Raw genomic sequence first — 25,858 nt, 5'->3', positions numbered from 1 at the left:
GGAAATTGCGTCTGCACAGATGCTGAAAATCGCGTCTACGCAGACGCAGGATATTGCAGGCGGGCGCGCTCATGCAAGCACGCAATCTGGCCCACAAAGGGATCTTTGCTGGAGTGAACTGGCTCAGTCAAGGTAAACCTTGCCAATCCCTGCCTTAAAGTAGAGGAGTATAAATGTACTGATACGGACCAAGTGAATCCCCACTGATTTCACTGGGTCTCATCTAAGCATCACTGAGGGCGCGTTCACATTACTGCTTACTCTGCATCCAGTGCACTCCCACTGCTAGTTTTGCAGCCACATTCACACAGCTAGCCACAATCTGTATTGATCCTGATGTCATGAACCCCATAGAGATGTCATGCAGTGAGTGGTCAGACCCTATGGAGGATGCTAGTGGGATGAGGGATGCAAAACCTTTTTGCTGCGTCCTAGCAAACTGGTTGCAGCTTTTTCAGTTAGACTGTGTACAGTATACCCTGAAAGCACATAGAATCAGAGAATTGTAGAGTTGGAAGGCACACTGAGGATCATCTAGTCCAACCCTCTGCCATGCATTCAAAGCAGATTCAAAGAATTCAGGGCACTGCAATTCACTCCTCACACATATCCCTCCCTGCCCCCAAACCCTGCTTCCTAGTCCGGATCCTTCTTTTAAGAGCTGGTTGTGGTCCAGCATCGATAAGGACAATGGAGCTCAGCATCCGCAGATGTACAGAAGCAGTCTGTTTTGTTTTTTTAACTTGGCAGGTGAAATCCTGGTAGCACTGAAACCACCAGAATATTTATTCCCTGGGGCTAAGTTTTGATCCGCCTTGCCTTGATGACTTAGCCACGTTGGAGGCGGTCTTTCTGTGCAGGATCTGGGTGGCTCCTGCCCCTTTAAGAAAGGGCTGCTGCTACGGCATGACTCAGCATTCTTCCGAGGAGGCTGAGCTGCTTTCTTTGGCTCACGGAAATTTCCGGCAGAGAGTACCAACGCGGGACGGGATCCTCCTCCTCCTCCGCTGGGCTTCTGCTGGGGACACCTGCTAAGGCGACACCTGCTAAGGCTTCGTGATCCTACTTCCCACTTACCCGAGAGTAAGTCCAGTGATTTCAGTGGGGCTTCAGTGGTCAGGGTCGCGCGGTTAGCCCCCTCCCCAGCATGCAAAAAAATGAATAAAAGTGCCGTGTTTAGCGTGGGTGGCGGAGGGAAGAGAAAGAACTCATCTGATTTGTCTTTTCTTCGTCTTTTTTTCTAGTGCCTGGAAAATATACGATCACCTATTTCCCCGTACGCGGTGAGTGCAAAATCACGTAGCTAAAGACTTGGATGAATTCATGCCTCATCCCACCCCATGATCATGATTGGTTTGGACCCCTCTTTAGTAGAGGAAGTGTTGCGGCAACCTCAGAATAATGCATTTACAGTACAGCCGGATCTTCGCCTATTATGATTGCTCGAAAGCAGCCCTGTTTGACCTCCGTGAGGTTTACTGTACAGGAATGAAAGGAGAGAAGCTTTTTGCAGGCGAGGGCGTTCTCTTTTAGATTGAGGCGGGGGTGAGAAAGATTGCAGACCCGAGGAGATCATCAATGGAGGAGCTCATGGTTTTTCACTTTGGAATGGACAGGATGAGAGAGAAGATGGCAGGTGCTTCTTAAAGCACAGTGGGCAGACCTCAGGCACCTTGTGAGAATTAACGAACCAGTGTGCTGCGTGTTCACACCTGATGATTTGGGTTTCTGCCTCTCCTAGGGCGCTGTGAGGCCATGAGGATGTTGCTGGCTGATCAGGGGCAGGAGTGGAAAGAGGATGTGGTAACCATGGAGATTTGGACCAAGGGTGACCTCAAGAAATCTTGTGTGAGTATAAGTAGTAAACTCTGGAGTTAGGATTTGGGGTTTATTGGGGGGTGGGCAGTGAGTCCTGTTCTTGTGAGAAATGGGTTTTCCTAGGCCCTTCACACTGGTCCTTTGCTCCTCTGTCTACACACTGGAAGCTCCAAGCCAACCGGGCCCCTCTCTCACTGAGAAATAGGTATGGGATATCCAGTCACTAACCTTTCTGCCTTTCCTCCCCTTCCTCACCAGGTCTTTGGCCAGCTGCCTAGATTTCAGGATGGAGACTTTCTTCTGTACCAGTCCAACGCGATCCTGCGCCACTTGGCAAGGAATCACGGTGCGGTTGGTGATAGGCAGGGGTGCAAGTAGAAGTGGAGTAAACCTGGGTTTATGCCAAATCTGTGTTGGTTGCCTTTCCAAGGGAGAGCTGCATGCATATGGAGGAGATGTGTGTCTGTAAATTTGCCTCTTGGGTGGGTCAGCAGGTGAATAGATGGCGATAGCGGTGGTAACAGAAGATAGCACTGATTTGTGTTCACCTGTGATTTGGGTGTTTATTTAGAAGTATATTAGTTGTACACCACTTTAATATTTGAATGATACAAGTATTTTTCTGAGTAAATAAATACTAGCCATAAGTCCTGACAAAAATAAAAGCATAACGTAATAGGAAAGAAACAAGAATCAAAAACAAAAAACTATATTAAGTGACAATCCACAATGGGTGATATATAAAACAGGAAATCAAAATTGCATTGGGGCCCAGATCCTTCACTACTTGAAGGCAGCATTTGGGGGGGGGGATGGGGCACAATTGGTAGTTTTTTAAAATATCCCCCCCTCAAAAAAGCAGCAGATAGATGAGAGCTCTTGCTCTCTGTCCAACTATCCTGTGAGAGAGTCTGGATAGTAATTTAAACATTCCCTCACGACCCTTTTTCTTTGCTGCTCAGGACTCTATGGTCAAGATGCCCGTGAAGCGACGCTGCTGGACATGGTGAATGATGGAGTGGAGGACCTGCGTGTTAAATATGGCCGCCTCATCTATCAAAACTATGTGAGTTTGGGTGTGGGAGGGCTTGAGTTTGCTTCCATACACTGAAATTGAGAGCTCTGTCCCCTTAATAGACTCTTGAAATATCTGTCAACTATGTAGGGTGATGGAGAGATGTCTTTTTTTAAAAACCACACCAATCTTTATTAAATATATTTCACAAAATTATACAACAATATACTATATTACAATTTGTATCCCATCCCATACAACAAAAAAATTAAAAATACAAGAAATTTTAAAAAGACCTAAAATAGACTTTCGGTTGTTCTCAAAAAAACTAAATTACACTTGTTATATTTTACACAGTATCATATTATTATATTATTTTCTTAAGTCTTTTGGGAAAAGGAAAAAGAAATAAAATGGAAACATTAAATTTACATATATTATCTATACATTGCAAGACTCATTCAAGATCTGCCAGGAGGTTTTTGCTGTCACAGTAATTTTTCAGATATTCCTTGACTATAATCCATTCTTGATTTACTTTTTGTGTCAAATACCCTCTTACTCTCCCTTTCATTTTTGCCATTTGCAGATATTCTAAATGGGAATGGTTTGAAATAAGAAAATCATTTTCAGTAAAACATTCATCTTAACTGCCGATAACCTACCTCAAAGGGAGAGGTGGAGTTTGCTCCAGATTTCCAAGCTTTTCTTAATTTCATTCCATGTTTTTATATAGTTTTCTTGATACAAGTCTATGCATTTAGCAGATAACCAAAGTATTTTACGTTGTTCTTAATCTCTAGACCCGTGCTTTCTTGTAGATCTTCCTTCTCTTCTAGGCTCATGTTCTTAACCAACAAATTAGTTTTTTTGTAATTTAATCTAAATCCCGCTTGTTTACCAAATTCATTTATTATTTTTATTGCTGTGGGGATACTCTCTTTGGGGTTTTCAGTTGTTATTATAAGATCATACGCATATGCTCTTACCTTATATGTTTTTCTCCTAACTTAATCTCTTTTATTTTCCCCTCAAAATTTCATTTTTGGAAATCTTTTTTGGAGAGATATCTTAAAACATGTGGGTTTTATTGATGGAACGTCCTTGATCAGGGGCGGAAAACCTGTTGGACTAGAACTCCCATAATCCCTGACCTTTGGCCATAACAGTTTAGGTGACGGGAATTGGAGTCAAACAACTTCTGGGGTTCCCCCCCTTGGCCTAGATGCTTGCAGCCCCAACATTCAAGCCTATAATCCAAATGTGTGCAGTTCAGATGATCACTCCCAAGTTGCAAATGGTCCTTGATAAAAGGGACAAGTTGGGAGAGAGTAGTGTCTGGTTTGCCTGAGGGCATGGCTGTATGTGCTTCCTGTAAAAGGAGGATGGGGAACCCATAGCCCTATGCATGTTGTTGGGTTTCAACTCCCATCATCTTGATCATTGGCTATGCTAGCTGAGACAGAGGGGAGTCGGAGTCAAACACCCCTGGGGGACCACAGATTCCCTACTCCCGCTGTAAGGAAAGAGCACTGCTGGGAGCCAAGAAAATGCAGGTTCCTTGCTTCTACTGCAATGAGTCATGTCACCCAGGCTCGGAGCTCTCTTCTAGCAGAATAAAAGAAGCAACAAGGCTTTTCTCTTATCTGATTATTGTATCTTGACAGGAGGGTGGCAAAGCGGACTATATCAAGGCCTTGCCGGGAGAGCTGCGTCCTTTTGAGAACCTTCTGGCTCAGAATGATGGTGGGAAGACCTTCATTGTAGGCAAACAGGTAAGGCAATCTGCCTGCTGGAGATCCAGTCCTGGGTTGGTCTTGTCCAATAGGGGGTTTCACATTTCAGGAAAGATTTTTCATGGAAACCCCTGCTGAAAGAAGGGGCGGGAGGCTTCGTTTTTACTAGCACCTTGCAAGGTGCTTTGTAGTGCTGTTTTCAGGTCTTCAAAACTTATTGCACCTGATATCATTGTGATGACAAGTGAGTGACAAGATGGCCAATTTGGTCAGGAGGATGATCCTGATAAGCATCCCTATGCTTGCTATAGTTCTTTACTTCATCAGCTTGTACTTTGTTTTCAATCCTCCATCCAGAGCTGTTCCTAGTCCATGGTATATATTTTTTAAAAATCAAAACTAAGGGTGCAACGGAAGAATTGGGAGCACATTTTGAGTGCACTCAGGTGACATCAGGCGATTGACAGATGGGCCAGCCTGCCCAACCTGTCCAATGTGGCATGTGAAGGATGGGCTAGTTCACCCCTCCCCCCCGCGCTGTAAATTAAGTCTTGTCACTCAACAGCAGGCCTGGCTCCAGGTTTGCCAGAGCCCTGGGTAAAGAGTCCCCTACTAGGCCACCTCCTCGACCAGTGGGCTTTCTTGCCAGGTCAGAGAAAAACAATATTCTGCAGTGGTCCTAGCAGTTGCCCAAAGGTGCCAGGCGCTGATGCTGATTCTGCCCAGAAATCTACATTCTGTGACCAATAAATGATGTCTTCCGGGATCTATGTAAATTATGCATGTTGTGTCAAGGGAGGGGCAAAAATCAATTCAGGTCACTGAAACCACGTCCCTAGTTACCAGAACCTTATGTAACCACTCACTCAGGCTACTAAGATTTTGTTATTTGTTGCCTGTATGCTTCCAAGCCTCTCACCATAGCCATAAGAACTAGAACATTTCCTTTTTTTAAAAAAAAAGTGCTTTCATACTTTTATTAAAAATGGGGCATTTTCAAAATTATAGGAGTGAAAAACAGTTGTTTGGGACCTCTTTTCGCACCGTTCAAAACTTGACAGAACTGCTTTTAAAAACAGTTTAAAAGAAAACTGAGATTCTGTATCCAATTCTGACTTCTGTGCTTTCCTGCAATTCCACAGAATTATTGCACACAAAAAATCCTGCCTCTGCTTTAGGAGGTGTGCAGCCAAAAATGTGGTAGAGATTATCCCTGCAGTGGCTTGTCTTGTATTCAGTCTACATGCATGTTCTGGTGTGTTTTACTATAGTATGCTGTGACACACCCACACCATGTGAACTTCCCCCTGCTTAAGCTACATCTAATGTATTGAGGAATAATGGTGTTTTATACTTGACTGGCCCTTTCTCTCTCACCCACTGACACCTGCCTCTTTTGTTTTCTTCTTCCTCCAGATCTCCTTTGCTGACTACAATCTGCTTGATCTATTAAATGTGCATTTGGTCCTGGCCCCCGACTGCCTGGCTTCCCTCCCCTTGCTGGCTAGCTATGTGCAGCGGCTCAATGCCCGACCGCTCCTCAAAGCTTTCTTGGAGTCTGATGCCCACAAGCAGCGCCCCATCAATGGGAATGGCAAGCAATGAAATGGATTCCTTCACCAAGTTGCAGCTTTTCTGGTGATCTCTGGGTGCTTTGTAGTTTTGTATACATTAATATTAATGAAGCGAGTTTCAATAAAGAATTCTGCACATCTTTGCTTGGTAGGGAAAGTATGGTAACTAAATTCAGCAGAAGCCCACTGCAATCAAGAGGAGATGTGATTAATTTGCTAGAGCAAAGTGGCTTATTATAATTGTTGTAGTTACTATTGTTATTTGTTAAATTTATATCCCATTTCCCCTCCCAAACGAACCCAGGGTAGCATATATAGTGAAGCCATAAGCTAGGATTTGTAGCTTTTGTGGCTTCAGAAGTGCAGCACAAGACACCTAAGGGTGAACATACACAAGGTGGCGGGAAATTTATGATCAAATCTCCCACTTTAAAAAGAAGTAAATGCAAGAGCTCCTGCTTTTAGATCAAGGAGGCTGTGTTTGCTTATTCCCCCCCCCCATGCTTCCCCCCGATCATAATCAGCATCCCATAGCTCTGTTCACCCCTTTAAAAGTTATAATAATATATTATTTGCCACCTCATTTCGATGCACACTAGCTCTCCACTTCCCACCTTTTGATCTTGGTAATTTCCAAACAGGTAGCCATAATAGTCCTCTACAGCAAAAAGTTTAGTGGCTCATAAGCTTTAGTGAACTAGATCTCACTTCATCAGATGCATAGGATGTGATCCTCAGTTGTAGGTGTGTGCATATATTGCCATGCCTGAGGCTGAGAGATTTTAGCCTGTGCTGCATTTTGTGACAGCAAGTTGGTAAAATGGCTCACTGCTCAACCAGGTTAGATGTTCTCTGAATCATATTGGAGAAACAGCAGGTGCAAGATCCCATTGGGCCAATGTGATTCAAATCCCTGTTCCGTTACGAAGCTCCCTGGAGTGCCTTAAGCACATCACTTTCCTAGCCTATGGCATAAGTTATAATGAGAATTGTAATGATTTTGTACACTGAAGTTTAAGAATAAAACAAATGGCATTAAATTAGATTCTGTTATACGAAATGGTGCTCTTTTGCTGGAAACTTCCCCCTGGCTTGTGCTTAGGGACGGGGTGGGTGCTTAGGGTAATCTTCTCATCTAGGCTGCCATTTGCTCTAAGCTGAGCCAGGAGGCTTGAAGCAAGATAAGTGAGCTCATTAACTTATTGAGGGTTAAGATGGTTGCTTTGATCCAGAGGTCTGCCAATGCTCAGGGTGCTCTTCTACTCTTATCTCTGGATCATGGAATACTTTCTCTTTCCAGGAACGATAGAGGTTGAGTTAGGTACAGGATTACAGTCATACAGTCACAGGGTCATGATTGCTCTCGTGGTATGTGAAGGCTTTCTCCCAGTCTTCTGAAATGGTTATCCACCCAATGGCTGTGTGTGTTTCTCAACCTATAGAGACATCCAGGTAGAGATTTGTAACTCAGAAAAGTTCCCTTTCAACTTCTGAAGCTGCATAGAGGTTGCTATGACACCTGTCATCCAGAGTCACATGCTCTTGTTCTTCCCGATGCATTTTGCTGCTGGACGTGAAAGGCAAGATGGTGTCCCCTCCCCCCCCCCCCCCACATATAGAACTTGGCAGTTCGTTACTGGCAATGGGACAACTTTAGCCGCCTAAAGTCCACAGGCTGACTTGTGAAGACAGGCCCCATAATACACACAGCTCAGTCCTCCAACCCCTTGTTCACTGTTCTCTTGCAGGGCTGCTTCGCAGCTGCTGTGCCCACTGTATCCTCAAGTGAATAACTGCAGTGCAGCAACGGTAGCACCAATGTCTTGTGTGAGCAGAGCAATGCAGGGGCACATGTAGTGTCTGCTGGAGGGTGTTGTGAACTGCCTCCCTCTGCCTGTAGTCTTGGTAAGGTGCCTTTGCCAACAGCATGTCTAAAACATAAGAGGGCAAGCAGATAAGACAGGCGGACCACCTGCCCAGTAATAAACAAATGTTACGGCTGGGGGGAGGATGAGACTAAAGAGGGTGAGAGTGCAGTGCCTGGGGACTGGATAATCAACTGGGGGGGCTGCAGTTGTCTCCCCCTAACAACTGCTGCTTGAGATGACCACTTTACACTGCCTAATTGAGCACGTCTACATTGCTTTTTTAAAATGAGTGCTGGGAATGCATCTTGCAGCTTTTCCCTGCTGCTGTGCTAACCAAGAGGACCCCCTGCAGCCCATTCCAGTGTAATGAGATCATTCTTCTCAGACCAAGAATCAACAGGATCAGAGAGATCAGCTCCGTAATCCTCCTCCTGGCAGCACAACTGCAACAGCTGTTTGAAAATGAGGTAAACTGGCAAAAGCCAGGACATTTGGAAATAGAAGGAAATAGAAGGCTTGGGAGCCGTTCCTTCTCTCCCGGTTAGCCTTTGTCCAAAACATCTGGAGGCAACCAGGTTGCTCTGTGATACTCCCTTGTCACTAAGGAGAAGCTTCTTGCTGTACTGTATTACTGGCTTCTTGTACCCCAAATTTGGTACATGCAATCGTGCTCTGTGTACATCCTATGAAAGTAGAAATTACTGAAGAATGAGAAGATACAGAAAAGAGTGAATAAAATGATGCTGGTGGAACATTTTCCCCATGGAGGAAAAAAACAATCTAAAATTTCTAAAGTATCTGAAGAAGTGTGCATGCACACAAAAGCTCATACCAATAACAAACTTAGTTGATCTCTAAGGTGCTACTGGAAGGATTTTTTATAAAGTTTCTAACTTAGAAATGGGAGAGGGAATATAACAAATTCACACAGATATGTAGAATGTTAGTGTGTTTTTAGTTTATTGCTAATTTCAATTTTTTTGAATGTTTCAAGTACGGTAGTTGTTCTTAACTGTTTTACTATTTTTTCTCTTTGTAAGGTTTGAGGTTTTATTTTTACAATCAAGTGGTGTATACATTTTATGAAATAAATATATATACAAAACTATGAACAGTACTGAGAAAAAATATTTGTAAAACTCAAAACATGAACTTGGGGATATCCAATGAAATTTGCATTGGGAATACTTGTGCAAATACTTCTTCAAATGATATATAAAGTGCTCTTAACAGATTTATTGCTGTAGTGGGTTTTGATGCATAAAAAATTACAGACTAAATTTGTTGAGGAGGCTGTTATCATAGGATTTAAAGGGTGTCCCCCTTTGATAACCAGATACTGATGGCAAAAATCAAGAGATGGCTATATTTATTCATTTACCTATATCTTTTTTCTGTCCTGCTTGTGAATTTCCTTCTCCCCCCTTTTCTTTTCATATATATATATATATATATATATTCAAAAAAGCATGGAAAAGTACAAAAAGAAAAAGAAAGGAAAGATACAGAAAATAATATCCCCAATGCAGTCCCTCCCCCTTCCCTGGAGCAACATTGATTATGTAAAGGCAAAGAGTTGCCAAAAGATGTTCACTCCAGAATACTGCTCCATAGACTTGAATATGTTGAAGGCAATAGCCATGCTCTTCCATCATTATATAAGAAAATCATTCTGTAGTTATTTTTACCTTCTAGTGTGCAGTTGCTTGTGAATCTTCTTGAGGTGTCTGATTTTATTTATTCAAGAGTTTTCTAGGCCACCTTACAAGACAATGTCCTTCCCCATGGTTGCTTACATGCATAGCAACAGTGGCTGGTCATAGCCAGAGCTGCTTCATACACATTGTGTGGTTTTCTTCCACGTATCAGCTAAGTGTGTCCAATCCCAGCTCCCTAGAAACCGTACCTGTGCTTGTCATGTTTAGAAATCTATTTTTACCAGTGTGCTGAAAACATTTAACCAATATGTTTTAAAATGTAATGTGTAAAGCACCTTTCACAGATGGAAATCCTGGAATGAAGAGAGAGATATTTAGTCTATCCCTGAAATTCCAGAAATTACACTATGGGGAGCTCTTGGAGAGGCAGAATTCGTCACTAGAAAGACGAGGGGAGTAGCTGCTGCTTCTGTGATCACCATAGCCGAGTAAATACCGTAATTATTTTTCGTCCAGTAGCACCTTAGAAGATTGTCTTCCATGAACACGGTCTTAACAGTGAGTCCGCAAGTGACTCTGGAAGCCAATGCACGACTTCCACAGAGGGGACATAGCTGCCAGTGGTTAGAGACGTTCCTCGTCTAGTACTGGATGCTACAGGATTGCTAACAAGTTTAATAAAAGTGGTGCGATCTCTCTACTCAGAGCACTAAAACCGCTGTAACATTGTAAATCGTGATTCTACTTTTCTTAGTAAACGGGCTTTTTCAAAAGATGCAGGAAGTGCGATATAATACTAAACCAGAACTAAATTTAGAAAGAAATGTAGTGCTGGCAATTTTCCTTATGGCAGAATCTTTGTATACCTTTATTCATTTATTTTTGAAGCATTTTTTTAGTTCTACATTTCTGCTAAAAAGGTTGACTAAGTCGCCTCAAACGACGCCAAAGGAAACAGCATCTTCTCGAGACCCCCCTGTTGTCGCTTATTCGGCGCCCGTCGCGTCTTGAACGCGGCCTGGATCTTTTTATTTTATTTTATGCAACCTCCATGGTATCGGGTCTCCCGGCTGTCACTGAGAAGTTCCTATAACCGAGGCGCGGGGCACTTTACTTGCTTGGACAGTCGCGGGGCGCTGATGAACTACCACTCCCATCATCCCCTGCGCTCTGACGTGAGCCGAGACCGAGTGCTTCGCTCTCTCTCGTCTCGGGCCGGCTGACATCAACACGTGCCGCCCGAGGCGGTGACGTAGAATCTCCGCGCAAAACAGACGAAGGTGACGGGGTCGGCTAGTGTTGCTTCAGGGGGGGACCCCGGCTTCCCTTCGGCGCTATGTTGGCGGCTCGGCCTCTGGTGCTCCGCGGAGCCTGCGCTCAGGCGCGTCTCCTTTCCGCCGCTGCAGCTCCGGAATCGGTGAGTTCTTTCCCCTTCCCTCCGACGGGCTGCGGGGGAGAAAGAGAAGCGCAGACACTGCAGGTGAAGGGGCGGGGAGGAGCCGTGAAGAACAGGTCTTGACAGATCAGCTGCCGCTTCTTGTTCGCTGTAAGGGCTGAGAGTTGCTCTGCCTCGATTCGGAGCGGCGCGTCTCTCCCCTCCACTCCCATCCCCCCCCCCCCCAGGTTTAGGATGGGCTCCGGGATGGTAAATTTATCAGTATCCAGTCATTTCTCTCTTTCTTGCACAGGCACCTCCCAAAAAAACACAGTTTGGGCCCCTCAAGGATGAGGATCGCATCTTCACGAATCTTTATGGGCGCCATGAGTGGAGGTGAGAACTGAGAAATTGGGTGGTGTGTGTTGCATAATGATGAAAGAGGATTAAGGTGGGGCCGTCAGTTTTTAACATAGCGGAGGAAAGCCAGCACAAAGGGGGGGTGATTAAGTTGGAAAGTTTGCAGGTTGTTGTTGCTTTTAACTGGTAAATTAACTTTTGATTGGATACCAAAAGGATTTTCCAACAGAGTTGCCACACAGCTGCCTATAGAGGATATGCTTTGCTGAAGTACTGTACAAATTAATATTATAATTCCAGGTTTCTCTACTTATGTGTTCTGTATACAGGGTCAAGGCTGATGATATAGTCCTCCAATGTTAATGTGTATGCAAAATGGAATTATTTTGGATAGCTGTTGTTACCCAGTGCTTTTGTCGTTTCTAGGTTGAAAGGGGCTTTGAGCCGAGGTGACTGGTATAAAACCAAGGAAATCCTGCTGAAGGGTGTTGATTGGATCTTGAATGAGATAAAGACTTCAGGTCTGAGAGGCCGTGGGGGGGCTGGTTTCCCCACTGGTCTTAAGTGGAGCTTCATGAATAAACCCCCAGATGGCAGGTGTGTTACAAACTAAAGGCTGATTTCGTACTCAGTACCATGCATTTCTGCTGATGGAGGAAATTGCTCTGGAACAGTGGCAATTGTTTCCACGGTTATCTCAAAAACAGCTTTGGGCTTTCAAGGGTTATTATCCATGCTGGTGTTGGGAATCAGAACTTAGGACTCCTAGCTTCCAGTTCTGTCTCACACCTTCCAAACAGTGTGTCTTAGTTGCTGGGAATGCCCACCACTACTTTAGAGTCATTTGAGCCTTTGATTTCAAAAGTTACTTTATCTAGAGAGCCTGACTCTACAAAGCAGCAGATGCCAAAGATCAATTCTGGACTTCCAATTCTTGACCACTCAATAACAGCTCCTGTATTTTGTACAGAGCCAGTTTAGCACATTGGGTGGAATTCTGCACACGGACATAGGAATTTCAGCTTTAAGCATCAGTTCAGTAGCTGGTCCTGTTCAGAAAGTCACTATTTGCCTTCTTAACCTCCTCACTGGGTGGTTGTGAGGCTAAAACATTTTTCTTGGTTTCTGACAGATGGGCAGGGTACAAATGTCACAATAAATAAAATATATTAAGTGCATGCACCTAAATATTCCCCGTTTTCCTCAGGTGAATTACTTGAGGTTAAGACCTTAAACTTCTGCCCGCTGTCTGTGTCAGTACTGGGAACTGGATACAGAGTTTGTCTGATTAATTATCTGTCTGTGTAGTATTTAGTTTGAAGCAAAAGAGATTTTTTAGTCTTGAACAAAGGCTTACGCAGAGTATACTCATTGAAATTAATGGACCTAAACTCAAGTCATGTTCATGACTTTCAATCAGCCTGCTTCTGAGTAAGACTTAGTTGAATATCAACCATTGGCTGGTGTATTGATTGCAATAGAAAAGATACTTCCTGATGAATGTGTTTTCCTGGGATTCTTAATTTTTGCCGACAGGCAAATTCTCCCTGTGTTTCAGACCCAAATACTTGGTGGTGAATGCAGATGAGGGGGAGCCAGGAACCTGTAAGGACAGAGAGATCATGCGTCATGACCCCCATAAACTGGTGGAGGGCTGCCTAGTTGCAGGGAGAGCTATGGGAGCCCGAGCTGCCTACATTTATATTCGTGGAGAATTCTATAACGAGGCCTCAAACTTGCAGGTGAGCTGCTACTCTTACCACTGTGCAGTTGTGAGCAAGGTTCTTGTTTTCCCTTGCAAGAACTGCTATAAGAAGTGAGCGAGTTGATTTCCCCCCCTTAGCCTTTAGCATCTTGTGTGCCTGCTTGTATTTTTTGTGTTGAAAACCAAGGAGGCCACTTTTTAGTGGTGGGTCTTAGCTTACTCTTGCTGTCTCATTAGGTGGCAATCAGGGAGGCCTATGAAGCCGGATTGGTGGGCAAGGATGCTTGTGGCTCTGGCTATGACTTCGATGTCTTTGTGGTAAGAGGAGCAGGTGCCTACATCTGTGGCGAGGAGACAGCACTTATCGAATCCATTGAGGGCAAGCAGGGCAAGCCACGCCTCAAGCCTCCCTTCCCAGCTGACGTGGGTATGACGACTTAAATGCTCCTTCTGTGGTGGATGGTGTATATTTGGTGCCCAACCTTGCTGTCAAATTCTTCTCTCTGTCAACATATATCTGCCACCCCAGCTCCTTTGGGGGCCTTTGCTGTGTCTCTCCTTTGCACATAACAATTCCAAGTGTGACATAAACTATGTGCTTTAGCTCAGTGGTTATTAACCCTCTCTGGCTTACAGGCTCCTTTGCGAATCTGATGAAAGCTATGCCCCCCTCCCACATGCACATAAAATTTTTCATACAATTAATATTATTGCAGTGAGGGTGGTTCTTTTGTGTCTTGTTTATGGAACCCCCTCAAGGTCTTTGGACCCCATGTTAAGAACTCCTGCTCTAGCTGAAATAACTAAGTTACCTTTATCTTACTGGATTCCCCCCCCCCTTTAAGTATCATTATTTATATATTAGATTTATCTACCACCCTTTATCACAAGATCTCAGGGCGGTTCACAAGATAAAAATACAAGGTAAAAGCACACAAATAGTTAAAACAAAAACAACAAAATAATAATCCCCTCCCACATTTTATGAATGCCGCCCCTGCCACCTGGCTTTTCATCTGAATCTGTAGTACCAATCACTTTCCTTCCCCATTTTCTCTTCCCAGTAGCTAGTTTGAAAAGATTTTTAAAGTCCATTTTCCCCATTCTGTTTTTAGGAGTGTTTGGTTGCCCTACTACAGTGGCAAATGTGGAAACTGTCGCTGTGGCACCCACCATCTGCCGTCGAGGAGGTACCTGGTTTGCTGGCTTTGGACGTGAGCGCAACTCTGGAACCAAACTCTTCAATATCTCAGGCCATGTCAACACACCCTGTACTGTAGAAGAGGAGATGTCAATACCGCTACGTGATCTGATTGAACGACACGCAGGTGAGAACCAACAGTTCTTAACTTGCCATAAGGAAGAAGCTATCAGCTTCTTTCAAATAACTTGTATTATTGGGGAAGCCTTGTGTCCCCTGTTGCTGAGGTGGTCATCCGTGGAGCAACACCTGATTGTCTCTTGCCTTCTAACCAGGTGGTGTTAGAGGTGGCTGGGATAACCTGCTTGCTGTAATTCCTGGAGGGTCATCCACCCCCCTCATCCCCAAGTCAGTGTGTGAGACGGTGCCGATGGACTTCGATGGGTTGGTGCAGGCACAGACTGGGCTTGGGACAGCAGCTGTCATTGTCATGGACAAATCGGTAAGGCTAGTCCCTTGGCCCCTACTGCTCTGTAATCCTGCTTCATGAGTCTTCACCTTCTTCTCTTACCTTAGACAGATATAGTTCGAGCCATCGCCCGACTCATTGAATTCTACAAACATGAGAGCTGTGGGCAGTGCACACCATGCCGAGAAGGTGAGTGTTGAAGCAGAAGGTCACCCTGGAGTTCCTCCCCAGAACAGGAATTTGGGACAGAGGGCAAGGAACGGATTTAGTCTATAAATCCAGACCTCTTGGCATATGCAAGCCCTGATTAAAGTGTGGGGAGGAAAACTGATGCTTAAAGATCTTTGGAAAGCAAAACAACTTTCCTAGGATATTGACAACAGGCCTGTAGTTCAGTATGCAAACTTCATTTACTCTTTCTTTTTTTTGGTCCAGCATTGTGCTGTGACTTGATGTATGGTCTGTTTCTTCTCTCTGTGACTACCTATCTTTTCATAAACATTGGAGTTGCCTCTGAGTCTTTTGAAACTGATTCCCTCTGTACAGGTGTTGACTGGATGAACAAGGTGATGTGGCGTTTTGTGAAAGGCAATGCACAAGTGGCAGAGATTGATGCGCTTTGGGAGATTAGCAAGCAAATTGAGGGACATACAATCTGTGCCCTGGGAGATGGGGCTGCTTGGCCTGTACAGGTAATTCTCTCAACCTTCTTTTCTTTAGCTTGTGAAGAATGTGCTGAAGAATCTTGTGGTTTTGCTGAGAGAGTACATGCTAGAATCTGGATGTGTAATTGGCAAAGGGATGTATGTATATCTAGAGGTGTGTGTTCTGCTAATTCCTAGTTCCTTCTTACAGGGATTGATTCGTCACTTCCGTCCAGAGCTGGAGGAACGGATGAGACAGTACAGTGAATCTAAGGTGCAGCAGGCATCTGGGTAAACACCTAACGGAAGTCACCCCTTTATACATTTGACTGTATAAAAAACATTCACGTGAAGACAGGCCAAGCTCTGCTTTAGCTTGGGCATTGAGAGCAGTGTGCTTCCTTGATTTGTGTCAGATGGGTGACAACCTACTTCAGTTACTGTTCTGCTTTGCTTTCTTAAAACGCACATTATCTATTAAATGGTTGTAACTTACTTCTTGTCTGTTGGGTACTTTTCAAGCATAGGGGAAATAAAGTGGATAGTTGCATGTTTTTTGAATTGTTTTATATTTCTTAAAGTTGTTCAAGGGTTAAAAAGGGGGGGAGAGCTTCTGTATTTCTTTGTCAAAAAAGCATCCTTTAATCAAGACACTTGGATTTATGTGCACACATCTTCCTGCTGAACACATCCACACCATCTTAAATTCCTCTTTGCATCAAGCACTAGAAAGAGGTGGTGGAATCCTGAGATCATAAAGTGGATTGCACCACTCAGATTGTAGAGGTGGGGTGCTGTTTTTGAATTGCACCATTGGAAGGGACCATAAGGGTCATCTAGTCCAATGCCCTGCAATGTAGGAATCTTTCACCCAATGTGGGGCTCAAACCCATGGCCCTGAGAGTGTTTGCTACAAGTAGAAATTGAGCACATCAGTGAGAAATGTTCCAGCCAAGCTCACTCCTTGATGTAAGAGGGCTTTAAAAAAGATAGAAGGGAAAATTCAAAAGTTTTACCTCCCATCTTCATACCTCATTCTGCTGTATTTCTAGACAGCAGCACTTAAGAGCTGCATGTTCCTGAAATAAAACTCCAGTTATCCAGTATGTTGGACTAATAAGGAAGAACCAGGGCTATGTACTCAAACAACATATATTCTCAGTTGTTATGTATGCCTTAGCTTTTGATCAGGTCACCTGTTGCTCCATGCAGATATTCCATTGAGCTATTGAAGTGGGAAGAGTATAGGCGACTTCATTTGGTTTCATTTCCGTAGAAGAAGGGGGGTAGCAGCAAAAAGCCAGGACCCACAATCCTGAGATGAGAAAACATGGGCTATGCAAAGAAATGTGTAAATATAATCCTTGGGGTGGCACTGCTTGCAATTTTCAGTATGGCCTAACACAGTTCTAAGTCATAACTTTATTTTTTATATTATGCCAAAGTGTGTTTAGCAGTGTATGTGGCCATCCTTTTCTCATTCTTACAGCAGCCCTGTAAGGTAGGTTAGAGGGAGAGTTGTCCAATTTTCTCCAGGAAAATTATTGCAAAATGGGAATTTAGATCCATTTCTCCCTGGCTCACCTAGCATGATTCACTCCACTGTGCTGGCTGTAGTTTCAGCTGTTCAAATTAAGCAGGTTTCAGTTTTTAATGTGTGGGATGCTGTCAGTTTTCATTTTTAACAGCAAAAAAATTGAAAAGAATAGAATCTATTGTGAGTTACAATGTAATAAATCGATCTGTGCTCAACAGTTCATTGATCTTCACATTTTTATCATAATTCTGCTTTTAAGGATATAGACATATTTTCAAGTATAGTAAAACAAAAAACAAAAAAGTTTTGATCTTGATACAATCTTATCAAGATTTGGTGCTTTCCTCTCTCGCCTACAGAAGGAAGTGTGAGAGATAAATTCAATAAATAAATTTATGCTTCACTGAAAATGGGAGCGGAACCAAGTATGAGAAGTCTGGCCAGGCTGTGTTTGTCAGCAGTCCGGACCTCACAAGTCTCCAAGCACAGACTAATGTTCCAAGTCTGGATTTTTGCCAAATTTTCGGGGTTGCATCCTAAATCGCTTAAGGAAGAGGGTCGGGAATCCTTCGGAGGCAACGGTTGCTTCTTCCTCCGGACCGAAAAACGAAGGGAGAGAGGCGAGGCGTGCGTGCCGCCGCCCATGTAATAATTCCTTTTATCCGCCGTTATATAAGACCGCGCTTCTCCCGCCTCCCTCCATCCCGAGGACGAGTGTGGGCGGGGAGTAGTCGCGGCCGCCGGCCTCTCAGCCGTGGGCGTGGCTTCCGCGGCCCTCCGCTTCCATTGGCTGATGCGGGCGCCTCCGTCCACCCTCGTCGGCCGGAATTTTCGGCAGGGAAGAAGCGCGTCTTTTCACCGAAGAACGCTCGTCGGCGCGGGGAAAGGTGACCTCCATGTTGTTGCCTGGCGGAAGTGCGCCCCCTTCCTCCTTCGCGGAGAGGAGCGTTTCCGAGCGCCGCCATGTTGGTTGAGGGGACGGGCAGATGGGGAGCGGCGGGAAGTTCCTCCCCGAGGGCTGCCATGGTGCTCTTCCACACGCGGGGTCGATTGGGGGCAGGGGGAGAAGCGGGGCTGCAGCCTTCGCCCTGCTGGGAGCAAAGCAGGCGGTCCGCCGAGGGCTTAAAAGCCGACCTTTTCCTCTCGGACGAGGCACGAACAAACCCCGACCTGCTGCAACGCGCCTCTCCCAGTGCATTTCCCTGCGGTTTTAGTATTTCCAAAATACAGTGGTACCTCAGGTTACATACGCTTCAGGTTACAGACTCCGCTAACCCAGAAATAGTGCTTCAGGTTAAGAACTTTGCTTCAGGATGAGAACAGAAATCGTGCTCCGGCGGCGCGGCAGCAGCAGGAGGCCCCACTAGCTAAAGTGGTGCTTCAGGTTAAGAACAGACCTCCAGAGAGCCAGTGTGGTGTAGTGGTTAAGAGCGGTAGACTCGTAATCTGGGGAACCGGGTTCATGTCTCCGCTCCTCCACATGCAGCTGCTGGGTGACCTTGGGCTAGTCACACTTCTCTGAAGTCTCTCAGCCCCACTCACCTCACAGAGTGTTTGTTGTGGGGGAGGAAGGGAAAGGAGAATGTTAGCCGCTTTGAGACTCCTTCGGGTAGTGATAAAGCGGGATATCAAATCCAAACTCCTCTTCTTCTTAACTGTAAACGCATTGCATGAGGCGGTGGTGAAGCAGAAGTGCTCAGCCTCTATTTTTAAGCAGAGCTTGGATGGCCATCGGTCATGTATGATGTAGTTGGGATTCCTTCATTGGACTATGTGACCCTTGGGGTCCCTTCCGACTCTGCAGTACAGGAATGGGATTCTTCATCTCTCTTCCCCCGTAGGCTTTGCCTTCAGAGGAGCGGTGGAGAGGGGGGATGTTGGTGTTGGCAGCATGCCTTTGGTGAGGGTCCTCATCTAGGCAGTATGGCCCTGGGGATTGGGCCCAGTGACCCTAACCCTTCCTGCTTCGACTCCCAGAGAGATGTCACAAGCAGGCAAAAAGCACCTTCCAAGGGGATCTCCCAAGACATTTTTGCTTCCTAAAAGATTGCGTGACAACACCTCCCCCTCCACCTAAAGCCAGGCAAGTCAAGTTGGCACCTGAGGCAGAAAATCTCACAAGTACCCCCTGCCCTTGCAGTAAAAATGCAATACTAAATCAAGTAACTGCTATCTTGCTGCCATTTGACACCTCAGAACAGCAGCTGGAGGCCACTCTCACTTAGTAAGTCTGCTTCCATACAATTGTCCCCCTCCAGTGCAAGGCTGCTGTCACCACCTACTGTATTTGTGTTTCCCCTCTGGGAGGCCCTACCTGCTTGCTTAACACAGAGGATGAGTTGCCTGCAGCTGCCCTGCCCACTTCTACTTGCTCACTGGGTGTTGCTCCTACCATATGCTGTGGGGTCCTGCTGGATTGCCCGAGAAAGAGGGTGAGTGAGTTGGCAGAGAGAGATGTTCGCGCTTCTCTAGGCTGTGCTGTAGTGCCCAGTCTTGCCCATATTGCCTCTTGGGGAGAGAGGGAGAGTAAGAGCTCTTGCCTTTCACCCCCTTGCATGGCAGTGTTGGCAAGCCCCAGTGGGGCCACCTAGATAGCAAAGGTGACAGTGTAGAGAAAGGAGCCTCCTCGTTTTGTTTGCCCATGGAGCACTGCAGACCCATTCCCTATTGCCATACTTCCCAGAGGGAGAAGTCAGGTGACTAATGGGAAACAGCGGTGACTGTTCCTTTCAACTGCCACTCACCTTTCCACATTCACAGGCAAGTGAGAAGTACCTGGGTAGGAGGAGATGTTTCTGTGCAACATGCAGAGTGTGCTAAACCTGAAGAACAGCTGGTTAGCATTAGTAGGACCTCCAGAGTCAGCCTTGGCCATTCTGATGCCCTCCAAATGTTGGACTACAGTTCCCACTATGAGGGTTGTGATCCAAAAATGTGCTGGCTGAGGCTGATGGGAGTTGTAGTCCAACAATATTCTAAGGGCACAAGGTTGGCAAAGGCCGTCCTGGTGTATCCTGGACCTTGACAGCTGCCCAGTTGTGCTGACTTCTGGTTCCAGTCCTGCACCCCGCATCTGAGCAGCTGGCATTTCAGGGTTGTCTTCAAATTCCAAGTGGATCAGGAGTTTCTAAAAAGAAAGAGTGCCTGGTGCTAAAGTATTTCAAACATCAGCTTGGCATAGTTGCCACCTTGTCCTGGACATGATGAGCAGGACTTATTGAAAGCTGCAGTTTACCCTGCTAAATTTCTGCATGCCATGCACTTGTTAAAAGTATAGGAGACCTAGGCAAACCTAATGAATGTGCCACTTGATTTCAATTCTAGCACATGGGAGAGTTTTTTTTCCAGAGTGAAAAAGATTCAGTGCTAATATCTAGTTCTACCACAGGAAATATATTTTTAGTTCATTTTTTGCAAGAATGCTCCCTATTGAATCCCTCATTCAGAGACATTTCACTTCAGAGAAATTTCTGTCTTGTTCTTGACTCCTTGACTACAGATCTTTTGTCATAACAGATCATCTGCAGTAACCATTTTTGCTAGATCTGAATGACTTTGGGCACAGTCAGTACTGCCTAAGGCAAGGCTGGCCTAATCGTTAGGTGAATATATGTGGCCGTCCAGGGTGGTGCTGCGGTATTACTTATATTTGTGGGTAGCTGCTTGAAAAACCTATAAAAAATCTGTGCTGAAGTGGGAGAGATTGTGGTTTTTTTGTTATTGTTTTGCAGCCTTGGATTTTGAAATGATTGCAGTTGGCCTTGGCACAGATTTGACAGGAAGACACATGGCTTCCACGTCTAAGGACAGTGCTTGTTTTCTGAGTAATACATTTTACTAATTTCCCTCCACCCTCCTGCCCTTTCCCCTTGTACTTTAGCAGACCCTTGTGGATCACAGCCTAACAGTAAAATCATTACTGGACAAAGGAGTATGGGGCGAGTTGATGGTGTGGGAGGACCCATGTGAATATAAAATAACCAACCTCCCTGGGCGCTGTGAAGTTCAGGATTGAGGCAGAAAGGTCCCCTTCCTTCTTCAGTGCTGGCTGCTTGTTTCCAAGTCAGCTCCTCCTCTTTCCTCCCTGCAGGGCATTATGCTTCCAACGCTTCGCCACTTCTGCCACAGCAGGCCTCCTGCGCCCATAGCCAGCATGGGCCCAGTTCGTAGATACTTATCTTGGGAAAACGAGCAGCGTTGCCGAGGGCAGCTTGAGAAGTCTACCAACCGATACAGACAAGAAGCTGCGCCAGCAGCTGTTTTGGTGCCCCTGTGCTCTGTGGCAGGGGACCCAGCCATCCTGTACACGCTGAGGTCCAGCACCTTGACTGGTGTGCACAAAGGATCTGTCAGGTATTTGGTAGCCCCATACTCTCTCTTTTTAAAGTAAAATTCCCATCATCCTTTCCGTTTGCTCTTTCCTGGACCTCAGAACCCTCCTGAGGTCCTGGCAGTTGCCACAGCGTAGCTATTTCCCCTCAAGGCTGCTGGCACAACCTTGGTTCTGGTCCTGAATTTCCCTTTATAAAAGGATTCTGTTTTGTTCTTGCAGTTTCCCAGGTGGTAAGCGCGACAGCTCTGACCGGGATCCCATTGCCACAGCACTCAGGGAGACTCAGGAAGAGTTGGGCCTGCGGGTCGAGGAGGACTGTGTCTGGGGAATCATGATGCCTGTACCTGATAAGGTAATGTCTCTATTTGGGGGTTCTAGAATCTCCAAGGATAAACTTACACTTGGAAGGTTTTTTTGTTAAGGAGCTGGGACTAATATTCAGAATTCGGGGGGGGGGACGTGTTACCTGGAGAAGCGATGATCATGGAGTGATGTGTCAGATGAGAGCGATGAAGGACTTTCTTGAGTATTGCTGTGGGCCAGGATGTTCACCTGAGGGGCAGAAAGGTGTTTGGCAAGGGAAGGCATCTGGCTTGCATGAGTATTTATCACTTTGGAGCATGCCTTGCAACAAAAAAGCAACGGGGATGTCTGGAATTCACTGGTTTTAAACTCTGGTTTCCTTTCAGACAAAAATGATGGTTATGCCTGTGCTAGCCAACTTGGGTCCTCTGGAGCGCCTGACTCTGAAGCCTAATCCCCAAGAGGTGAATGAAAGAGCAAAAGCAGCACAAGGATACCTCCTTGCATATTCTTTTTACTGGCTGTGTTGCCAGGGAGATGCTTGGAGAAAGTGCAGAAGGGGTGGCTCGCCCTTTTAGGGGTTGAAAATGTCCTCAGGGGCCACATAGCAAAGTGGGCGGGACGTAAGCAGGAAAATGGGCATTGACAAAATCCCAGAATCCTTACCCTGTAATTAAGAATCTGCGATTTCATTTCCCCCCTAATTCATTAAGAAACAGTAAAAACACACACTCACATCAACCCCGCATTACTTCCATTGTCTTCCATGGTCAATAACTAATTTATGGTCTTGTAATACAATTTCATCCTCTTTCCCCCAAAATTAATTCCATTGCCTTTGGCAGATAAGTGCCTTTCATCCCTGTCCTCGTTTAAATTCCACACACACACACACTGCATATATATATATATATATATATATATATATATATATATATAATGTCTGTCTGTCTGTCTATCTATTCTTCCGTTTCTTTCTCATATCAACTACCACCCCACTTTCTCCCTCTACTCATGAGTCCCTCTGGTACTTTACTATCCAAGTTGCAGCAACTGAAACAGCTTGGGATGCTCACAAGTATGTTATTTCTTGTTAATTCCTTCTCCTTACTGCCACTTGCCCTCAGCCATGAAAACTGTTGTCCCCACAGCCAGCATCACTTCCCGACTCGCTCCTCTGCCGCTCCAACAGTTTCAGTGCCTTTGGCTGCTCCTGAAATAAACCGTGAAAGATCGTAGCTTTTCTCATCAACCGAAGCATAACGGTAGCATGTGGTAGTGGCAGTAATGGGGAAACCGGACTGCTCCTGAAGCAGCAGAGTAGTGACTGGTGCTGCTCCAGGAGCTCTGCGAATCCAGAAATAAACACACAGCATTTTTTATTAGCATAGCCATTTTACTTATAAGCAAGCTGATTTGTGGGGACTTCTTCCTAGAAACAACACTGGATAATGTGAAACTGGTAACAGGATAGCTGGACAACACAGGTATGGGTAAACCTCATAAAAATAATAAATTGTCAACATTACAAAAATAATAATTACAAAAATAATAAATTAGAAAAAAGGAGCTGCCATTTTGAGGGGGGGTGGCTTTGAGGGGCACAGAAAACGGGCTGCATATGGCCTGTGAGCTACCCCTGCTGTTACGTCTTGCTAGGCCCAAAGCATCTGGATGGAAGGCTTGCTGGGAATGAGGGAGTGGATTGTGGTGATTTCCTGGGCAGCTGGGAACTGGAAAAGGAACCATTGGCTCTGCAGCTAATCTGAGAAATTTGTGCTGCCCCTCCTCACCTATTTTCCCTCTGATTTGCAGGTTGAGGCCGTTTTCACACTGTCTTTTCGCCACTTGCTGCAAGAAGAGAACCAGGGCTACACTAACTTCTGCCACAAGGGTACCTACAGCCACACACTTCCTGTCTTCCTGCACGGTCCTCACCGTGTATGGGGTCTCACAGCCATCTTCACCGAATTAACTCTGGAATTGCTGGTGCCAGGGGCATACCGCAGGCGGACTCATGTGGTGGGCAGACGCTGACCTTGGCTACCAAACTCTGCTCCCCTTTTCTATGTTTGCCAAGGGACTTGGATGCAGGTGGTGCTAATTCCTTTCCTAAGTCACTGGAGTATTTTCAAAACGCAGGTCTGTCCACTCTTGTTCGGCACACAGAAATTGGCTTGTCCTCCTGCTCTGGGTGCAATTGCATTTCATCGTTAGTGGTCGGGGAACGAATTGCCTAGCCACTTCTGCTAACAGCTGCTGCCAGACTTGTTTATGAATAGACTTTGAATAAACAGACACACTGGGAACTCGGTGCAGGTATTTGTGAATGTGTTGAAGACAGAACACAGCAGTAGGCAGTCAAAAGAGATGTTGCCACTGGACAGTAGCTCAGCTCCATTCAGTAGCACTTTGTTGACAGGTCAGTTTAAACAAGGATTTGGCAAGGATCTTAGGTGTCCATATAATGGCTCAGAACTGTGAACAAATGCTGATCCCTACCTTGTTGTTTATGGTACCCAGGATGCTTGGCTGAAGGATGCCTTCTTACAATTTTCCCCCTTTTTTCTAGTACTTGCCTTCACAAAATGTTTTCCCCACCTCATGCATATGAGAATTTGTTTGATATTCAAGCAAATAATCTCCATACCCTTTCAGCCATGTCCATTTAACGTGGAAGTTGAGTTTAGGTCGTCCATGTGGATTGAACAAGAATTTCTTGAACTATGTGTACTTCAGAATCAAACCGTTTTGTGACTCACTATCATACACAGGAATATTTAAACACCGGTTTCATTTTGTACCGGGTTAAATCTGAATTTTGTCTAGGTCACAGGCTGTGTAATTCACTGAGCTCCTGGGTCTTCAAGGCATGGGACATCTTCCCCCCTGGTCCTTCGTACCCCTCTGGATTTGTGAGGTGATCATGCACAGCTGCCCAGAAGAGTTGTCATTGAGGGTCAGCAGACAGTTTGTAGGACCAGGGGTCCCAACAGATGCTTTGTCGAGAGGTTACTAGGGGAGCCAAGACTATGACGGGAGGAGGCTGAGTTGTAAAATACACAGCTCTCACTCTCCATTGAAGAGGACTCAGAAGCCTTGCCTCCAGCAACTTGAGGGGTGCTTCACATAAGATTGATTTTAACCATCTCTGCTTAGAATTTATATCCATGAGGAAGCTTTTTCTTGTGAAGTGCCATTAACTAGAGAGCATATGCCTCTCTGTGATAGTTTACAGATACAGTATATACAGTGGTACCTCGGGTTACATATGCTTCAGGTTACATACGCTTCAGGTTACACACTCCGCTGACCCAGAAATAGTGCTTCAGGTTAAGAACTTTGCTTCAGGATAAGAACAGAAATTGTGCTCCGGCAGCGCGGCGGCAGCAGGAGGCCCCATTAGCTAAAGTGGTGCTTCAGGTTAAGAACAGTTTCAAGTTAAGAATGGACCTCCGGAACGAATTAAGTACTTAATGCGAGGTACCACTGTACTCTTAATTTCAGGGCTTTAAAATATTACTTTCTTCGGTCAATAGGTGGCAGTGCCACCTTAAGAGAACCCAGAGGGTTCTTTGGTGGTTTATCAGCTCTTTTGAGTGGAGTTTGATGAGGAGACAACCAGGACACCAGTTGCGACTAGCTCTGGAGAGAGCAGCCTGCTCCTCCCAGCAACATTTCCCCCTGAGAGGAATGCAAGATTTGACTACCTCCTGCAGAGGGACAGGCAGGCTGGCCTTCCTGTTTGGATGAAATCACTGGGGCAGAAAGTCAGAGGCATGTCTCTGGAGAGCTCAATAACGGGAATCCCCTGCCTGGGCCACGCTTGAAAATTCACTGACTAAGTTCCAAGAATGGGCTTCATTTGGTTCACTGGGAAAAACGACAAGCAATCAAATAACTGAAGTTCCACAGGAAAGATCTGTATAGGTTCTTTCAAGCCACTGAATAAAAGGACAGAAAAGGCTATAAACAGATAAATAAATTTCAATGTTTTAGTATTGTTTTCCCTTTTTGAGCCAAGGGAAACCCCATCTTTTAATGCTACAGATTTAAAATGGAAGAAGAATTATTTCTATATTTCATTACCTCCTACCACTGCTCATAAGCCTCCCCTTTTTATTGTCAACCTTGCCTCTCACTTTTCTCCCCTTTCTTTCGTTCTTGTCCAAATGCCAAAATTAGAAAGCAAACTTTTCAGACTTTGCAGGGGCACGGTTTTAAAAAAATACGTTACGCTGTAAAGTGCCATGTATGTCAGTGCCACTATATTAATAATGAGGATGTATTAATATTACATTTTCATTCTTAATAATAGAAAA

At 45.2% G+C, this 25,858-nt stretch overlaps 3 protein-coding genes across 5 annotated transcripts; all 3 read left to right on the top strand.

The window, feature by feature from the left end:
* The first annotated feature begins 904 nt into the window (after nucleotides 1-904).
* On the top strand, nucleotides 905-7,188 carry GSTP1 (glutathione S-transferase pi 1). Its single transcript, XM_053397672.1, has 7 exons — nucleotides 905-1,083; nucleotides 1,245-1,283; nucleotides 1,742-1,848; nucleotides 2,077-2,164; nucleotides 2,781-2,884; nucleotides 4,501-4,608; nucleotides 5,986-7,188. Coding segments are annotated over exons 1-7 (636 nt in total). The 5' UTR covers nucleotides 905-1,082; the 3' UTR covers nucleotides 6,175-7,188.
* Nucleotides 7,189-10,915: 3,727 nt separating this feature from the next.
* Nucleotides 10,916-15,858, top strand: NDUFV1 (NADH:ubiquinone oxidoreductase core subunit V1). Its single transcript, XM_053397613.1, has 10 exons — nucleotides 10,916-11,086; nucleotides 11,358-11,440; nucleotides 11,831-12,001; nucleotides 12,963-13,146; nucleotides 13,347-13,536; nucleotides 14,225-14,437; nucleotides 14,586-14,752; nucleotides 14,827-14,908; nucleotides 15,266-15,411; nucleotides 15,575-15,858. The coding sequence occupies exons 1-10, from the start codon at nucleotides 11,006-11,008 to the stop codon at nucleotides 15,656-15,658; spliced, it is 1,401 nt and encodes a 466-aa protein (XP_053253588.1). The 5' UTR covers nucleotides 10,916-11,005; the 3' UTR covers nucleotides 15,659-15,858.
* Nucleotides 15,859-17,585: 1,727 nt separating this feature from the next.
* On the top strand, nucleotides 17,586-24,269 carry NUDT8 (nudix hydrolase 8). 3 transcript variants are annotated; one of them, XM_053397641.1, is made up of 5 exons: nucleotides 17,586-17,865; nucleotides 20,991-21,253; nucleotides 21,453-21,585; nucleotides 21,923-22,000; nucleotides 23,352-24,269. In XM_053397641.1, exons 1-5 carry the CDS (start codon nucleotides 17,797-17,799, stop codon nucleotides 23,571-23,573), a joined length of 765 nt encoding a protein of 254 aa, XP_053253616.1. In that variant the 5' UTR covers nucleotides 17,586-17,796; the 3' UTR covers nucleotides 23,574-24,269. The 3 variants fall into 3 exon arrangements, with proteins under 3 accessions (XP_053253616.1, XP_053253624.1, XP_053253634.1); XM_053397649.1 differs by having other exon boundaries at nucleotides 17,601-17,787; XM_053397659.1 differs by lacking the exon at nucleotides 17,586-17,865 and adding an exon at nucleotides 18,561-19,332.
* Nucleotides 24,270-25,858: the final 1,589 nt, after the last annotated feature.

The sequence above is a fragment of the Podarcis raffonei genome, chromosome 1 (assembly GCF_027172205.1).
Source record: "Podarcis raffonei isolate rPodRaf1 chromosome 1, rPodRaf1.pri, whole genome shotgun sequence".
Taxonomy (NCBI): Eukaryota; Metazoa; Chordata; class Lepidosauria; order Squamata; family Lacertidae; genus Podarcis; species Podarcis raffonei.
The sequence above is the reverse complement of the archived record's forward strand: the minus strand, read 5'-3'. Positions and strand labels throughout refer to the sequence as shown.

Excerpts from the sequence above, each read along its gene's own strand:
- GSTP1 (XM_053397672.1), top strand. Across the intron at positions 1,284-1,741 it reads CACCTATTTCCCCGTACGCG|GGCGCTGTGAGGCCATGAGG; the intron begins GTGAGTGCAAAA and ends TGCCTCTCCTAG. Across the intron at positions 2,885-4,500 it reads GCCTCATCTATCAAAACTAT|GAGGGTGGCAAAGCGGACTA; the intron begins GTGAGTTTGGGT and ends GTATCTTGACAG.
- NDUFV1 (XM_053397613.1), top strand. The coding sequence starts at position 11,006 with ATGTTGGCGGCTCGGCCTCTGGTGCTCCGCGGAGCCTGCGCTCAGGCG. Across the intron at positions 12,002-12,962 it reads AATAAACCCCCAGATGGCAG|ACCCAAATACTTGGTGGTGA; the intron begins GTGTGTTACAAA and ends CCTGTGTTTCAG. Across the intron at positions 15,412-15,574 it reads GGGCTGCTTGGCCTGTACAG|GGATTGATTCGTCACTTCCG; the intron begins GTAATTCTCTCA and ends TCCTTCTTACAG.
- NUDT8 (XM_053397641.1), top strand. The coding sequence starts at position 17,797 with ATGTTGTTGCCTGGCGGAAGTGCGCCCCCTTCCTCCTTCGCGGAGAGG. Across the intron at positions 21,586-21,922 it reads TGATGCCTGTACCTGATAAG|ACAAAAATGATGGTTATGCC; the intron begins GTAATGTCTCTA and ends GTTTCCTTTCAG. Across the intron at positions 22,001-23,351 it reads TGAAGCCTAATCCCCAAGAG|GTTGAGGCCGTTTTCACACT; the intron begins GTGAATGAAAGA and ends TCTGATTTGCAG.